Genomic DNA, 19,136 nt, shown 5'->3' with positions numbered 1-19,136 from the left:
TTCGCGAGTAGCCGATGATGGGGTACCATGTCAAAAGCTTTGCTGAAGTCAAAGAGGACTTTTCGCGTAAGTTTCCTTTCGTCGACTCCGAGTCTGATATCATGCATTCCCCTCAAGAGAGTTGATTGGGTACTAAAAGAATGACGAGAGCCAGACTGTCGAGGATCAAGGATGCTATTAGCCTCAAGATATTTAGTAATTTGTTTGCGTAACAGCCTCTCGAATTGCTTTGACAGTTCTGAGAGGCTTGCGATAGGACGAGTGTTTGAAGGGGAACGGGGTGTTTTAACTTTTGATAGAGGCCGTATGAACGCCTGCTTCCATTTGTTCGGAAAGTAAGAAAGAGAAATAGAATTTTTAAAAATGGTGGTTAGAAAGGACGTGATGAGCGCACAAGATTTATTTATAGAGTAAGGGGAAATGCCGTCAGGCCCGGTGCTGAGTGTTGTAGAAGAGAGAGATAGAAGCTGCTGCAATACGGATACTTCAGTTAACAATGAAAAGGAAAAGGAATAAGGGAGACTGTGAGGAGGAAGATCGGTTAGAAACGATGAAAAAGACTGAGAGAGAGAGAGAGAGGGAGAGGGAGAGGGAGAGGGAGAGGGAGAGGGAGAGGGAGAGGGAGAGAGGTTGATTGATTGATTAGTATTTATATAATGCCCTAGTTTAACTGTAGGGCAAATAATTAACAAGATGGAAATAGTAAATAAAAATAACATAACAAATTACAAAAAATTCTGACAATGTAGATCGCGCTTATGCATAAATTAATAGAACTAAAACTAAAACTAAAAAACTAAAAAACTAAAATAGAAACTAAAAAATAATTGTGAAAAGAAAATATAGATTAAGGAGAAGGGGGAAATTCTCTTGTAAATAGGTAGGACAATAGAAGGGATTTGAATATTGACAGTGAACTTGCCGTGGTCAGTGATGGTGGAAGTGAGTTCCAAAGATAAGCACCCGATAGCTGGAAAGAATTGGCAAATGCGGCGGTGTGGTGAAGGGGAATGTGGAAAAAGAAAGCTGAAGCTGGGTTTCGAGACTAACGCCGTAGGGAAGGATCTTCCGTGACCAAGAGTTTACTTAAATAAGACGCGACGTTGCCGTAGAGAATATTATACATAAATATACCTAATAAGTACAATCGACGATTACGCACCGACAACCAACCTAGGCGACGTCGATAAAGAGTGATATGTTCGTCTCGCCGCACTCCGAAGATGAATCTGATCGCACAATTTACCAGACGTTGCAGCTTGGTGTTTAGCTCATCGGTTAGATCTAAATAGACGAGGCAACAGTAGTTTGCAACGATGTAAGAAAAAATCAGTGTCGTAACCAGTTTGCACTTGAGCTGTTGAGACAAAGAGTTTTAATGAAATTTCAGTTTGTGCAGTGTGTAATGCACTTTTTGTGAAACTGAAGCAATTTGCCTGTCCATGTAAGATTTGAACTCATCAAGACACCAAGATTTTTAGCCTCTGATACATACGGTAGAGCTATCCCATCTACGACAATTGCTCTCAAACTGTTTACATCAATCGACCTAACATATGCATCACTACCCAGAATCATGACCTTGGATTTTGACAAATTTAACTTGAGCCCATTAGAAATTACATATTTAGAAATAGCAGTCGCATCTTGTGCAATCATCTCAATTCCTTGTACAAGGTTGGAAGGAGGGATAGTCAAATAAATTTGTCTGTTTTATTTTATGTAGACTCGAAGTTAGCGTTTTCAAAGTAGTAATTAGTCTATTACTGTTATTCAGTATTTTGTAAGCTACATTAATTCCTTCTTTTGACAAACATTGTATGATATTAGTTAATAGGCCATCTATAAATGGGATGTAGCAAATGATTTATTCGGTATTGTTATTTTTGTTCCAGTTAGTGGTGTTATGTAGTTTTTCAACTCTCCGTTTCTTAATATCAAGAAAAAGATTCGTAAGGTAGCCATTATTAAGTAGAGTTTTATCAACCAGTTTCCAATTTTTTGACCGGAATTGTGGATGTGATATCTTCCAACATCGATCATATAAAGCTATAGCAACTGGTTTTTTATGTTGAAAAGGGTGTATTGAATTGAAATGCGTATATCTTCCAGACCACGTGTCCTTGTGGTACCCATCCAGAACAATAACCTTTTTTTTTGTTTATCACCCAAGTGTTTAGAAAGTTAATTTTGTTATCTTTTTCGATTTCCCACGCGAATTGTATCTTTGGACGGAAATTATTAAACTTTTATAGTAGATATTGTACTTAGTCTTTGTGTACGCTTGTTATTATATCGTCTACGCAACGTAAATAAAACTGAAGATCAAAGTACAGTTGTTCAATGACTTTGTGCTTTAAATGTTCTAAAACGATGTTTGCTACTACTCGGCTTATGGGGGAGCCCACCGCGACACCGTAACTTGGTTTGTAAAATTGATTACCATAGGCAAAGTAGCATGATTCAAGACATAGTTTTATCATTTCTACAAACTCCTTCTTAGTAACATTGGTGTGAGGTTTTATTAAAGACTGCAAGGTATCGGCCTGCGTGGGTGCGGGATCCAGTAGGGAAGTTTGATCAGGGAAATCAAGATACACAGGTGTAATATCACTAAGCTTTATTCTGTATGTATCTATGACTACGGCCTGGTATACTCTGACGCTCTCCGGCTCTCCTCGATGAAAACCCGCTTCCTAGCGGTACGTACGCGCTCGCATTGCTTATCAGTGTTAACTCTCCAATGCCTACGTTCCGTGCGCGTATACATCACAAAAACCATTTCTTATTAACGATTGAGATGACCAATTTGGTTGGAATATTCGTGAATAATGAAATAACATCTAGTGATACTAGTGCGTGATCTTTCGGAACAAATTTGGACAAAATAAAAACCTTTTATTTTGTCTGCGAAAGACCAAGTATCTTTTATGTGATATTAGGTATTACCTACGATGTTTGTTAATGTGCTTGCATAGAATTTAGAGATTTTGTATGTTGACGAGTTTAAATTGGAAACAATTGGTCTCAGTGGTATATTTCTTTTGTGAATTTTGGGTGAAAAATAAATTTTTCGAGATAGAGAATTATGCGTTTTAAGATTTTTGGCTACTGTGGACGTTATGAAATTTTTTTGTTGCCATATTTATATTGTCGTTGATTGCTTTTCCTATTGTGTTTGTGGGGTCTTTGCTTATTAATTTATATGTTTCTCAATCATTAAGAATTTCTTATCTTTTGTCTGTGTAATCTTATTTGCCCATCAGCACCATGACGTTACCTTTGTCTGCTCTGGTTATAACAATGTTACTTCAATTTGTTATATAATTTCTTGTTTGTTTAAATATAGAGATTTCTAGCAGTTGATCTAATTGCCAATCAATTTAGTGATATCAGACCTAATTTTATCTTTTTTGACGACATCTTTTTTAATTAAAGCCATTTCGACACTGCTAATTAATCCATCTATAGGTAATAATCCAGTCCAGATAGACATAAAAATAGCCTTAAATGGAAATAATTAGGGGAAGTGATTTTTTTTAAACTTCGGGGGGGGGGGGGGGTAGTTGGAAGTCTAAATCTCGATTTTCTGGAAAATCCCGCCATTACGTTCTCCGCTATCTTGATTTAAAGTTCAATTTTTTCGTTTTTTGAAATAACTCCTTAATTTACAGCTCTATAGCAAAAATGGTAGAATCCAAAGTTGTTGGAAATTTAATTTCCCACAAGTTTGGTTAGTATCATTTTTACGCTAGGATCTATATTTGCAGAGTTATAAAATAAAGGCGAACCTGTGACGTAGCCCAGTCAAAATAGGACTTGACATCTTGAAAATTGCCAGTAGCAATTTTCCTTCGGAAATCTTTAAGTGGCGAGGGAAGGGGGGTCACTGGCAGTAAACATTTTGGTTTTCGGGGTTCGCACGACGTTGCATGTTTGGCCACCTTAAATTTAAGAGTGAATTTTTGTTTCTTAAATAACTTGTTTATTTTTCAATTTTACACGAAATATGATTATTATGAAAGTTGATTGGAATCTCTCTCTCTCTCTCTCTCTCTTTCTCTCTCTCTCTCTCTCTCCCTCCCTCTCTCTCTCCCTCTCTCTCTCCCTCTCTCTCTCTCTCTCTCTCTCTCTCTCTCTCTCTCTCTCTCTCTGCTGCCGAGCATAGTCCGGAGGTATAGGGCATTAACGATTTCGAGACGAGTTAATCACGCCAGGTGCCCAACAGCATTTCGCGATATCTTTTTTACATCCAGCTTACATTGCGGGACGCCGAATTATTGTGCATGTGGCAAGTTCTGGGTCATTTTCTTCGAGTGATCGAGGTACGGGAAAAATCCACGTGGCAATACAGTGTTAAAATTATATCTATTATATAGCTCTGTTTGCAGACTCTGTCTTATTTTATAGATTTTAGTTAAGACTTGATTACTGCAGCAGTAGTTCAAATAAAGTACATAAATATATTCTTCATGTTGTTGTCTGCTTTTAAATTTTGAAACTCGCGTTTGCGAGGAAATTCTGCAGAGAGAAAGAAATGAGTGCTAGTAAGAGACATTTCAATCTATTAGAAATAACATTAATTTTTTCTCTCCTTTTTAATACAGGAAAGCCGTATATAAACAGAAAGGTAAGAAAAGGTTCGGTATCCAAACGTAGAAGATGACAGTAGTTTGTTATTCCAATGCAAAAATTAGACGAGCTATCTTACTCGCACTCATTTTTGTCCCGTTTCCGCTAGAAAAATGGCATCGAAGTTCGATAAAACTACAAAATCAGGCCATTGTCAATTTCCAGTGTACAAATAAACGTAGAGGGTTGCAATTCGGGCGAACTTGATTTTTAGACGAAACGGAAAAGTTTGGCGGAAAGTATTTCCAATTCGGTTGAAGGGCACATTTCATTCCAAAAAAGTATTAAGCTACTGGAAACCCATTAATAAACATTGCATTCTGCACACCTTTGGAAGTATGATTGTTAATTCTGAAACGGAATTAGTGACTAGAGTAACTGAATCACGTTGCTTTTGCAAAACAAGCCAATAGCTCCTCTAAACGCTGGCTGCTACTGGTTTGTGTTGTGATAACATCCTGAAAATAGTATATTATGCTGCTAGGTAGAGAGGTAAGCGATTTTGATGAGGGCAGCTCCACCCGAATCAAATTTGCACTTCTCCCTAAAGGGCCATTCATTAATTACGTAAGGATGATTTTGGCAATTTTTGACCCCCCCTACCCCCATTTAAGGGCACATAAAATTTCTCGAACTCTTCCTCCCCGTCTTACGTAAGATTCTATCTAGTTTTTCTGAATAATTAAAATTATATCAACAAACGGGAAGAGTATACTATAATTTTTATTTACAAGATTGAAAATGGGTAAAAATGAACACATTTAAGTTTTAAAAATTTTAAAAGCATTCAAATTTTTGTAAATGATATGTAAATCCAATTGTATATTACAGAATGAAAAAAGGCCATTCGGCATCAAAATGGAAGTAGATTTCTAATGATAAATTTCGACATATAAAATATTACCTAAGAATAAGTTTTACCCCCCCCCCCCCCAGATAAGGGCATGTAGAGATTTTTTTAACCCCCCTCCTCCCCCTCGGGACCCTTACATAATAAATGAATGGCCCCTAACGCCGTACGAAATTTTATACAACACAGGTACGAATATAGCTATTTTTTTAACCTACTGGAGTGAGTTTTGCTCACTTATCCGATGTAAGGAGGAAAAGTATGATGTGAGCTAAGTTCTACTCCCGCTTGGTTGTTAAGTGGTACTTCATGCCCGTTTACAAGTATTAAAAGCAGCCATAGTCATGACTGTCTTATATAATCATAAAACCGCCTTTGTTGCCGTCGTAGTTTCCATCGTCCCACTTATCTGTTTCCACGAAATTTGTTCACCCCATCCCTTACTTCAATTAATATTTTTTATCAGTAAATACCGTGATCTAAAAAGCCTAATATGTTTAATTTCCAGACATTATACAACATCCACAGAGCAGTGTAATGACTCTTCCAGCAACAATACTTACCGCCACTCTTGCTGGAGCTCCGGGAGGAGGCGTTGGTGTTCCTCCGCCTGGCGTACACATTCCTGCCCATTCGGGTCCTTTGGAGACATCTGATCAACCTCAGGTACCGTATAAATATAATTTCTTGTAAATACTTTTCATATTCAAACGTGAAATATAGTGAGGCACGATGGATTTGTGGTATATTATCAATAAAATACGTTATAACTACATTATAGACTGCTGGTGTGGGTCAATTTTGTCCCTTTGCAGTTATGCAATCGCCCGCAACCAACATTTCAAAATATCCCATTCGAAATTATTGTCAAAACTTGGAGCGCTCGAAAATTCCAATGATTTTAAGGCGAGTTGCTTGGTATTTCTATGTATATGTAAAACTGATATTTACCTCGATGTGTGTGTAAGAAGAATCTTGAAAATAATCGTTTTGTTTACGAAGACCTACATTTCCAAGATTTTTCCATGTGTATGACATGAGCAGGATATTATCTCTTGATTTTTCACCTTACTTACTGTACTTAATATACTTATTATACCTTACCATAGTTAATAGGCCCATGACTATCACTTCATATACTAAGAAATCTTGGAGATACAAATTTGAAAAACTGGTGAGTTCGAAAAATTAACGACGGAGCCAGGAATCGAACCTGGTATCTAGAGATGTTTGACCGGAGCCTTACTCCACTAGACCACCTAGCCGCCCTGACTCTGTTGACTCTGCTAAGAAATATTCCTGGTGAAAATCTGCGATTGAATCGTTTATTACTATGGATAAGAAATTTGTCGTTTGCAAATTATTGCCGTTTGAAATTGGCAAATCTGGTAGTATCTAACAGTTTCAAACAGGGTTGGTGGATCGTTATTTGACTGTCATGCGCTCGGCACTTGTGCCGAGACGTCAGATGTCACCGGATTAGCCAGTTTCAAACGACTGTAATTTGCAAAAGGCAAACTTCCGATCAAAATTAAACAACGTTTCAGTTATCAATTTTTAAGAGGAGCACATTCGTAGCATGAGGGGTGATAATCCTGGGTCAACCTGCGTATGTGTGCTTCCATCCAATATAAATTTTACCCCTGACACTTGATTAAGACCTAAGACACAAATTCCACTCCAAAGTGTAGAGTGGGCAAAGGAAACGAAATGAGGCATCAACTCAGAAAAGGGAGTGAAAAAAGACACGCCTTATCTAATAAAATATTATAATAAGCTTAGACTTGAAACGCTATACCAAATAAATAAGAATTAAATTTTAATTATGTTTCTGTTTTTACGATGCGATGTTACAAAATGAAGGTTTCCTACTCAAAATTACAAAAATACATGTTTTCTTAGCTTTACTTGACTTAGAGGTTGAGAAAATTCGAAAATTCATATTTTTGAACACAAAACGCAACTTTGAAAATTTCAGGATCTTTTTAAGATTATTTAAAGGTACTATATAAAAAAGATTCAACCAAAAATTTAATGTCCATGGTCGATTTTGACGATTTTTTAAAATTCAAAATTCTACAAATTTTTCATTTTTCAAAATATTTTTCTTTCATAGTCCCAGGTATTTTTTTTAAAACAAACACAAGCTCGTTTCTGTAACTATAATATTTTTCGAGATAATTAAAAAATAAACTTGAAAAATTGGAAAAATAATGAAATTTTGAGAAGCTTTCGAAAAAAAATATTTTAATTTTTTTCCTTTGTCAGATCTTCATTTTATAAGGAAAGAAAACTTTGACCAAATTTCGTCCAAATCGAAAGGGATCAATTCCAACCATTGGTCGATTTGACGTGGAATGACCCATCTGTAAAAAAGTTAGACCATCATCCGCATTACCATTCCTCACACCACGGTTAAAATATGTGCTCTACAGGAGTACAGTGAATCCTCATGTTTTTTTTTATATTATTTATATGCAATAATCATGGTATTCACCTCTTTCCTCGCACTGTGTTTATTTGATGTTTCGTATACTCGATATTACTTTTTGGACTGGACTGTATAGAGAAAGACACAAAATCATTATGATGCTATCACGCTCGGCTCGCGTCGAAGGCATTGGAGCATGTCTAGTTACATAGGTATATTATAGTTTAGTGGTGGCGATATACGGTTGCAGTGCACTGCGAACCTCTCGTGTAATCATCAAATCTGCCTGCTCGCTGACGTTGTTACGTGCTGCGGATATTGTGGCACAATTACAATTGTAATTAAGTCCTTTTATCGCATCAATCACAAATTACAATTATAATAGGCATGCTTTTTCAAATTAGCACGAGGCCCATTTTGCCTCACTCTCCCCTTTATGTAATATACTTTTTTTATTAAATGACACCTGAATATATGAATAAATAAGTATGCTTAGGGGACAGCGGGATCAAATGGGACGCCCTTGAATTAGTCGAAGCCCAGAGCAAAATAGAACATACTTTTTACGTGGCTCAAGAATTTTGTAAATATATGTCGGGTTGAGATCGGCTTAAAGCCGTATAATCTCGTTCTTCGGATTTCATGGTTGATGCTACAAAGATGAATTCAGGGACATTTGCGCACTTGCTGGCTAAGAGACGAAGCCTCATCTGTTTATCATCGATACACCTTATCACTTTCTCTACGGCATCGCACTCTTTATCACCGACGATCACCCGGTTCCAGATGGTCCAAGCCTGCTTCATCGATGCGTGTCGAACCAGAAATTGCGTAACTTGACAATATCGTTCGAATATCTGTCCTCTGGCTCGAACATTTGAACGAGGGCTGTTTTCATATCGGTCCACGTGGGGGATTCTACTAGCCAAGTGTCACCAAGTGTCTTTGGAGCAGTCTTGTGATCTTCATATATATTTCGTAATCGGTTAATTTTCGGTATTGTTTAGGTCGATCGACGTGTTCACAGGAGTCGCGAATGGATACTTCACCATCGGAGTTATAAAGGGCGATATAAATGTCCACTAGTCTCGGTCATTGTGGGGCCGCTGCTCTGGCTAACATAGCTTCGATGAGCACGTTGTTACCTCTAATATTCTCTTGATGTTGTCGTGCCATCACCTCTAATAGAGCGGCCAGTGACGGAGTCGCTTTGTTAGGCATGTTTGGCATACTCGTTTCGACTTGAATCCCACTTCTAATATTGGGGTAAGATCGGCTTCAGGCCGTTGCCTCTTTTCTATCCGAAGAGCTAATCTGTGAGAGATTCAGCGTATGCTTTCGGCGGTTGTCCGTCGAGTACTGCTGATTCTCAGACTGATAGTAATATTCTAGTGGCCTATTTCATGCCTGATTTCGATTGGTCAAATTTGTGATTGGTCAAACCGCTTACCTCAGAGTTGTTAATTTTTTTTCATTCAAACGAGGTTTTTATTCAAATTCGTGTTTACGTATTACTGCATTATTCAATTGCTCCTAGAGTCTCTATACTTTTCTGAGAGAGATATTTGTGTGTTCATGTAATTGATGTGTGTTTTTTTTACCTGACGGCTCATATTTATTCTTCTTTGTTAGACTCATTATATTATTTTTATGATGAGGTGAAGGGTTAAGATGTGTATTTACAGATGAGGGTATGAGCGATATGGTTTTCGGGGTTCCTATGCTGTAGGAGGGACTGGGCAGAGAATGTTGTTCTTTGAAGGATTAAAATTCTCGACCTCGTAGATAATGTATGTATTGGTAAATCTTGGTGAGCGGTAATTGAATGTATAACGTATATTTCACGTGCATATAGCCTCCCCAAAATTCATGAAGAAGGAATTCCAGCACGAATAATAGTCTCCTTTGTTAGTAGCCCGACTTATGCCTTATCTAAATTAATTAATTCTTGGTTCACTACAAATATCACCCTCCCCCCCCCCCCCCCCCTGCCGCCATAGTCAAAGACAGTTTTACATTAGTAGATAAAATAAGTAAACTGATTATTCCAGACAATTACATTTTAATATCACTAGACGTGATATCGTTATTCACTAATGTACCTATAGACCTCGCTATACTCGCTGTGAAGAACCGTTGGGCCTTTCTAGATAAAAAGATTCCAATCCCATTTACTGAACTTGTTAAAGCGTTAAACATCTGTTTAGATTCGACTATCTTCAAATTTAACAAGGACACATATGCACAATAGTTGGGTTTGCCTATGGGATCCCCACTCTCTCCAATCTTCTCAGACCTTGTAATTGAGGACCTTGAGTTGTCATGCATCAGCAAATTTGGTTTTGATATACCCTTCTATTTCAGATATGTTGACGATATTTTAACTGCTGTCCCTAAAGAAAAAATAGACGACATATTGAACATTTTCAAACTACATCATCCCCGATTACAATTCACCATTGAAATAGAAGTTAATAACGCTATCAATTTCCTGGATTTATTGTTGATACACAACAACTCTAACATCAAAACAGATTGGTTCCACAAAAAAATATGGTCTCAACGATACCTGAATTTTAATTCCTACCACCCGATGTCTTACAAGATAGGTACCATCTTTAATCTTGTTGACCGAGCCGTCAAATTATCAAGTACCGAATTCCATGAAAAAAATCTGTCACTTATATACAATATTTTAAGATGGAATGATTATCCACACGGCCTTTTGTACAAACATATAAAATAGAAACGCAACCATATCAATAACTTACTGGACAACAATATTGACTCGGCTTCCGCAGATGACAACAACAAACCAGCCACTACATTTATCTCCATCAAATAACTCAAAAGATTTACAATTTGGCTTTGATTCGGGAAAAGATGGGATCCCTATACGCAAACGATCCAACGTTGTTTATAAGATACCTTGCAATGATTGCAATCAAGTTTATACTGGACAAACCGGCGCCATCTAGGTACTAGACTCAAAGAGTATCAACGTAATGTACAAGATAATGAGGATCGATATACTGCACTAACTAAACATGTGATCAACAAAGAACATTCTTTCAACTATGATAATGCAAACATCCTTTGTGAAGAACCCAATTATTATAAACGTTTACTATTAGAAATGTGCAATCTTGTAGGGCATCCAAATTCCGTTAACCTTAGACAAGATGTCGAACAACTTAGCAATATTTACAAACCGCTGATTACCGCCTACATACCACACTTTGTTTAACCTTAACTATAAGTTGTACATAATTTTGATGTCCCTACGTTGCTTGTTTCTACATTTGTTTGTACTTGTTTGCCTTCACTCTGGGTCACATTTGATTCTCCCAGGAGTTGTCGTTTACCAGTTGTTTCAAACGGTTTAGCAAAATTGGTCAGACACGGAGAATAGGGAGATAACGACACCATTATTGTTGTGTCAGCATCGTTTTAACTATTTTAACTATCCAAAACCCTTTCTTTAATCTTTCAATCTTTTCACTTATGCATTGTGCATATATATAGTTATTTTATTTATTAACTTTCAAATCTTATACACCAACACTTTTTAACAATTGGAGAAGACGCCAATGTCTACAGTCATCCTATTTGAAGAACCATCGCTCTCCAATATGTACTTTATGATTCTGACCAGTGTCTTAATCCTCTTTCTTATACAAGGTAAATTACTCCTTAAGTTCTATATACTTTTTTAATCATAACAGATATACGATATGTTCATTCTAATCTACAATAGACAATAACTTTCAATAGTATTACAGCCATTTTAATAATTTTTGAGAATTAACAATGAGGCGAAATCTATATTAAAAATCTTTTATCAAACTATGATTAGTAGAGTGACCATTTTAATTTATTTATAAATATGACTACACATGAGCTTTCATTAATTTTAAAATTCATTCATTCATCATTCATTCATTCATTCCCGGTATAATTAGTTAAAACGGTGTATATTGTTAAAATCAGTGTGTATGGTTAAAAACAGTGTATTTTGTTAAAATGGGTAGATATCGTTGAAATTATGATGTATTGTCAATAACGGTTTTTCGTCGAGGCACTATATTTGTTTATTGCACTTTTAATGTTCTCGTTCTATCGTCTCTCTTTTTAAATTTGCTTGGCTTTTCGAGTGTTTTAATTTTTAATTTAACAGGTATGTCCCCGTAGTTTAAATTTCCGTTATTATTTTTAAAATGGTCGATTTTCGATCAGTTACGATTTCATTTCAGAGAGGAACACCTCCACACCTCCTTCCTCCTGGAGAGACGTAGACCAAGCCTTCTACTTTCAAATTTGTGACCAGGTTCCCCACTCCCTGGGTCTAACCTAATCCACTCGTGCCGTGTTCATCGCGCATTTATATTTGAATCATTACATTTGCCTCCCTTTTGTGATGGTTAGGTTTATCATAATTATCACAAACACCAGTTATTGTCACTGTTCATTATCCATACTCAAATTTATTATATAATGATCGAAAACTGCTTCATGTCCACCGTTCTCTGCACATACTTGAAATTTCACCTTTTTGCATTATTAGCACTGGAAAGTTTGTCACACGCATTCTTCCACACACATTCATCCACTTGTATAAACTAATTAACAATCTTCTGGTTTTCCGTTATTCCGATTATTACAATCTCGTCCACTTAATAAAATTAAATCTAACTCACAAAATTTGCTTGTCATTATTCTATGTCGAGTCCAAAGTAGAGGATGAAATCAATTTCATTGAGATTCATACGAGTTAAATACATTATTATATATATATTTTTTTTTTTTTTGAATATCAATAAACTTAAATGTATATAAATTGCTTTCAAAATTGATTCAGGAAACTAGGAAGTTTGATACTTGCGTAAATTTAATCTATTATATGTACCTTTGACATCATTTAAATTTTCTGGATTACATAACACGAACGCATTCTTTCCAATCACTTTTGTAATCTTATATGGTCCCTGATATATGTGAAAAAACTTATGAGTTACTCTATCAGCTGCATTAGAGGGTAGTGGTACTTTCAATAAAACTAGATCATTCACATCACTTTTTGTTGCTTGCGTCGATAACGAAAGTTCTTTAACAGTCTTTCCATAGCTATCATATCTTTAGTTTCTTTGTCTACTAACTCTCGCAAAGCTAAAGGAATTGGATAAATTTTTCGTACAATCGGATTTGGTTTAGTTACTTTGATTTCATGTTGAGATACTTGAGTACATCCGGGTTTATTGGAAAACAAGACTTGATACTTTTTACGAAGTGCACAGACAGTTTCAATCTGTACATTACTGAGTGTCGTTAGACTATGCACGAAGTTTGAAGACTCTTTAAAAAAATTATGATCCTCTCCATGTATTAAAAATCTTTCATCTTTCTTTAAATTTTGAGATCTTTCTTCTTCATTTGTTTCTTCTAGTTGTTTATGACTACTATTTATTTCAATGGCTTTAACTAACTTAACAAAATCATTTTCACGAGGTAAATTATTTTTATACATTTCACAATTGAGATGCTGTGTATCAACATCATTATCATTAACAATATTATTTTCATCAACTATCAATTCAATTTCATTTTCTAAATGGCAGTGTGGTTGTTCATTATGAATCAACGCATCAACTCCACAATTTTCTTCACCAATAACAAGTTTATCATTTTCATCACTTAAATCTAAATTAACATTTTGCATATTTATTATTTGAATTAAAGTTACTTCGTTATTTGTAGAGGATACCAATTTATCTAAAGGTTCCAAATCAAACAACACCGTTGGTATACCGATATGAACACCGTTGACTTCCAACATACGATCTTTGTAATTTATTATCACTTCGTTTTTCAATAACCAATCATTACCAAGTATTATACGATTAGATAAATGTGGAATAACAAGACATGAATATTCTATAACTTGATTTGCCAGATGCAATTGTAAGAAAACTTGTTTTTTAACAGTTATAGTTTTTCGTCCAATAGCTGGGATTACCATTACTTTACTAACCGGGAGAATATTTAAATTTATTATTGTCATTAATCGATTGAAAAATTCTTCGGATATACATGTCACTTGACTACCAGTATCAAGAAGTGCATGTATTTTAATCCCCAAAACAGTAACTAAGATATGTGGACATTTTGGTACAGTTAATCTTGAATTCTTTTGGACATTTTTTTCAGTACCAGTTACATCATAAGATAGGTCCGTAATATAATCAAAAGGGTCACGACACGTTATTGGACCTTGATTCAACGCGCCGATGGTCAGTTTAAATTTTGTTGTTGGTCATTACTGTTGTTATTATTATAATTCCCTGTTGGTAAATGATATCCATTCGACCTTTGATTTTGTCCAAAGTAAGTAGGTGGCGGATAACTTGTGTTGGGTAAACAAACGCTTACAGCTGTTGGTATAGTATTTTGAAAATTTGGCTTCGTAGATACCCCGTTATGTTGACTTATCTGTTGATATTTCTGTTGTGCGTGAATGTGACCTGGTTTATTGATTTCGCTGGTATTATAAGAATTGTTGTTGTAAGATTGCGAATTTCGAGGTTTTTCACGTTCTCTTTCTTCATAAGTCAAATCTAGCTGAGCTAACGCGGCTTCAACTCTATTATTATCGGAAAAATCAATTGCCACTAACGCTTCCCTCACTTTAATCGGCATTTGTTGAATAATACTATAATTTATTTCATAATCCGACAACTTGGGTTCAAAATACTGAGCTTCCTTAGTTTGTTTTAAAAAATACGTTTGCAAATTATTTTCATTCCCTTTGAATTTGCGCATCGACCAACGATTTTTTTCCCTGATTCTTATAGCTATGGAATAAAATTCTTTCAAAAATGCAGTTTTAAAACATTCGTAATCGTTAAACCTACTTTTTTTTCCATCAAACCAAATCTTAGCTCTACCATCTAATGCACCATGAATAACTAATATTTTTTGTTCAGTCGGTACGTGTTTCACATCGAAATATCTTTCTAAATCACTTAAAAATTCTCTAGGATTCGTGTTATCCTCCCCAGAAAATTTAGGTACTTTTATGTCTATTTGAAATGATTTCAATTGGTTTATCAAACCTCCTACTAACCTTCCTTCAATATTTTGACTTTGTTGAATTGGTTCTACTGCCGACAATCTTTCTACCAATTGACGTTGTCTCTCATTTTCCTCCATCAAACGTCGAATTTCTGCCATCATCGTGTCCTGCTGCTGCTTATCACGCAAAGACTTGTCCAATTCTTTTTGTTGGTTAGCCAATTGTTGTCGTTCTAGTCTCAATTTATTCAAATCATCACCTCCTTCAACTCCAGTCGCATTGTCTTCACGGTCAGAATTTGAATTCGTCGAACCAGGTGCCATGTCTTTATATTGAATATTTCGGCCACTACGTGTAGTTTTCGGTCTAGAAACTGGAGTTCGTTTTACTCTACCCATGCAATTAATTGAAAATTATAAATTCTATCTTAACCTCTTAATCATTCACACTTCTTCCTAGCTTTCGAGCCTTCGCGTTGGGCGCCAAATTATAATAATTTTTGAGAATTAACAATGAGGCGAAATCTATATTAAAAATCTTTTATCAAACTATGATTAGTAGAGTGACCATTTTAATTTATTTATAAATATGACTACACATGAGCTTTCATTAATTTTAAAATTCATTCATTCATCATTCATTCATTCATTCCCGGTATAATTAGTTAAAACGGTGTATATTGTTAAAATCAGTGTGTATGGTTAAAAACAGTGTATTTTGTTAAAATGGGTAGATATCGTTGAAATTATGATGTATTGTCAATAACGGTTTTTCGTCGAGACACTATATTTGTTTATTGCACTTTTAATGTTCTCGTTCTATCGTCTCTCTTTTTAAATTTGCTTGGCTTTTCGAGTGTTTTAATTTTTAATTTAACAGGTATGTCCCCGTAGTTTAAATTTCCGTTATTATTTTTAAAATGGTCGATTTTCGATCAGTTACGATTTCATTTCAGAGAGGAACACCTCCACACCTCCTTCCTCCTGGAGAGACGTAGACCAAGCCTTCTACTTTCAAATTTGTGACCAGGTTCCCCACTCCCTGGGTCTAACCTAATCCACTCGTGCCGTGTTCATCGCGCATTTATATTTGAATCATTACACCATAGAAGTTTATGTCTTACTGAGAACATTTATGTTCTTGACAGTCAAATAAAAATTGATCGTTCTGAGGAGTGCCCCTATCCGGGCCGAAACGTTAACGAAAATATACGTTATACATTCAATTACCGCTCACCAAGATTTACCAATACAATGTTGTTCTTTGCCTCGGGGCGTTGATATTAATGACGGTCAGCAGCTGTCAATCCTCGTAGATACAAGCAAGCTCGGGAAGTTAGTTTTTTCAGGTTTTCATTCTAGATGCTGCGCAGCCGTTCGAGGTATGGAACCTCGTCGAGCATTAACCAGAGATCCTTTGTGGGGAAGCACATCGGTAGCCCGGCAGCATTTTTTAGCGCTTTCTTGTAGACACCTTCGAGGTTTTGAGATTTGTTTTCTTATAGAGCGGAAGGAGAAACCCGGTGCCGTAATCCAGTGATGGCAGTATACACGCTCGTATTATTCACCATTTGACGTATGCGTCGGTTTGTGTGGATTGACCAATAATGCTCTGGAGAGTTGGTATTACGTGTTTTGTAATATTGAGTCTCTTCAGTCCTAACGGTGATACTTTCAGGGTTCTTGTTATTTTAGCGCCGGGATATTCTATTTCCCGTTTCATTTCAATGTATTCATCTTGGTTTGTCGTCGGGTTGGTTGTCTTAATAAATCTCTGTTCAGCTCGCCGATGTTGTCCAAACATGATTACTTGTGTTTTCGTGCAGTTACATTTGAGCCGCCATCGGTGATAGTATCTGATAAGCTCGTTTGTGTTTCTCGATGCCTTGTATTTGGCTCTGTCTGGATTGAAGCCCTTGTTGATTATGCACATATCGTCTGCGTATTGTGATATTAGATCAGATAAGTGCGGCACATCACTGAGGTACAGATGGAATATTATCGGGCCAAGAACAGAGCCTTGTGTGACACCATGTGGATGTTGTTTCAATTCGCTTTATTCAATCAGGAATTTACCAATCAGTTTTCTGTCCGTTACGTAAGATTCTAGCAGTTTGATGATCCCGATATCGATGCCCACTTCAGTTAATTTGAAGATTAGTCCGCTGTGATTGGTACTGTCAAAAGCTTTCGTAAGGTCGAGAGATACGACGCAGCAGCTTTCTTCTTCGTTAACCTTTTCAGGACGGGAATTTTTACGTTGAAATCGACCTTTTATTTTACACGAAATTTGTGTATGATATCAATGAATTTCTCACGTGGAGTGTCCGACTAACCCAGTGATCGAAATTTCGACCACTCCTGTCTGCAACGTAAAGTCCAATGTTAAAAATTTGATTTGGCGAGTTAGAAGTGCTTTCTTACGTAATTGGATACGCTGAATACGAAAAAAATAGTAAAAGATGTGCAAGACACATCCTTGACCTTGAAAATTACATTTCAAGGTCAAATTTATTGCTCCTTCTATTTTAATCCGAAAATGATAAGAAATTCACCGCAAGGAAAAACAATGTGCTGATCTGCCGGTAGAAACTAACGGTGATCAAATATTTCGATTTTATGTTCACCTTGAAGATGCGTTTTACCATACGCAATACTATTTTGTTCGAATTCAGTGCATTAAAATACGTGGGTATACCAATTTTCACGTCGAAATACTGAATAAAAAATTTGACCTTGAAATAGTGATTCCTAGAATGGTTACACTATTTTTTCTATATTCAACACACAATATTATCTCCAATACAACTCGAAAATATTATGATACTTGAGTGGTCGAAATATCAACCAGCCGCGTCCTTAAGGGATCGTCTCAGTGTGACACTCTGAAAAATCACTGATTTTCGCGAATTTTTTTTTTTAATGTTCACATAAACTAATCGGTCCGGTTTTTTTTTCATAAATAAATACGTTTATGAAGAATGCAAAATGATTTTTTTAAAGTTTATTTATTGAGTGCATCATTGTTGTATAAATTGTTGTAATTTCACGTGAAAAAAAAACGTGCTGCACGGTTTCCACGATGACGGCCGCAATTTTGATCTGAAAAAAAAATTTCAAAAAGATTATTGATCTGTAGGAAAGTCGCTATCGCGCTATGGAGGGTTTTTTTTTCAAATTTGACAAAATGGCGGCGGTTTGAACAAAAAGTGTCGAATGTGGCCCTTTTTTTCGACAGTTTTTCGTAAAAAAAATAGGAAGTTTTCAAAAAAAAAAAAAAAAGCTTCCATAGCGCGATAAAGAATGACGTTTAAAATGTTCTCCCGAAATTGGAACTAGATATCTTTAAAACTCTTCCTTTGAGAGTGGAAACCGTTTTGAAAAACACCATTCTGAGAAAAACGCGTTTAAAGATTGAAGTTGGAAAAGTTTATATAAATCGTTTACTTACGATCAATCGGCGATGCCAGGTCTTGATTTTTTTCTTGGGGGTTTCTCTCGTACGTCTATCCGTGGTGGATGTCAAAACGAACTGAAATGCTTGGACAGTTTATTCTGCAAGGTTATAGAACCTAAGCACCTTAGTACTCGCGCAGGTAGAAAACCCGTTCCCTTTCTACAAGAAACGCTGTAGCGACCGTAATAATTTGAATTTCGATTCAAAAATTTGAGAGAATGTTTAGAACAGTGTATACTATACGATAATGCAAAAAAAAAAAACAATTTTTTGAAAATTTCACACTGAGACGATCCCTTAAAAGGTTAATTGTTTTTTTGATGTAGTAGAACGTTCGGGTCAGTTGGCTGTTCGTGCCCAGACTTGGTCTAAATCCATGTTGCGAGTCCGGGAGTAAGTTGAAGCAATCACTCATTCTATTCTAAATTATTCGTTCGAACCATTTTCCCATGATGTTGAGTAGCGTTATTGGTCTATACGAAGATGGCTCATTTATTGGCTTTCCGCTTTTGTGCAAAAATATGAATATGCCGGTTTTCCACGCGCTCGGATAGTAGTTCGTTTGTAGACAGAAATTGGAGATTTCTTTGAGTCTTATGTGGCACGAATCATGCATGCGTTTTAAATGTTTTGCTCCAAGATTATCTGGTCCCGGTGCTTTATTATTTTTGAACTTTTTCAGGGCTTTTTTCATCTCT

General features: G+C 36.1%; 1 protein-coding gene across 6 annotated transcripts in view; it reads left to right on the top strand.

Moving 5' to 3' along the window:
• LOC124175079 (MAGE-like protein 2) overlaps window positions 1–19,136 on the top strand; it is a 238,982-nt gene that overhangs the window by 109,028 nt on the left and 110,818 nt on the right. For all 6 annotated transcript variants that reach the window (XM_046554989.1, XM_046554954.1, XM_046554964.1 and 3 more), the window contains one exon: window positions 5,991–6,148. In XM_046554989.1, the coding sequence (XP_046410945.1) occupies window positions 5,991–6,148 (158 nt within the window). The remainder of the gene's footprint in view (window positions 1–5,990; window positions 6,149–19,136) is intronic.

This window comes from Neodiprion fabricii, chromosome 1, assembly GCF_021155785.1.
Source record: "Neodiprion fabricii isolate iyNeoFabr1 chromosome 1, iyNeoFabr1.1, whole genome shotgun sequence".
NCBI classification, from domain to species: domain Eukaryota; kingdom Metazoa; phylum Arthropoda; class Insecta; order Hymenoptera; family Diprionidae; genus Neodiprion; species Neodiprion fabricii.
This window is presented reverse-complemented; position numbering and strand designations above follow the sequence as displayed.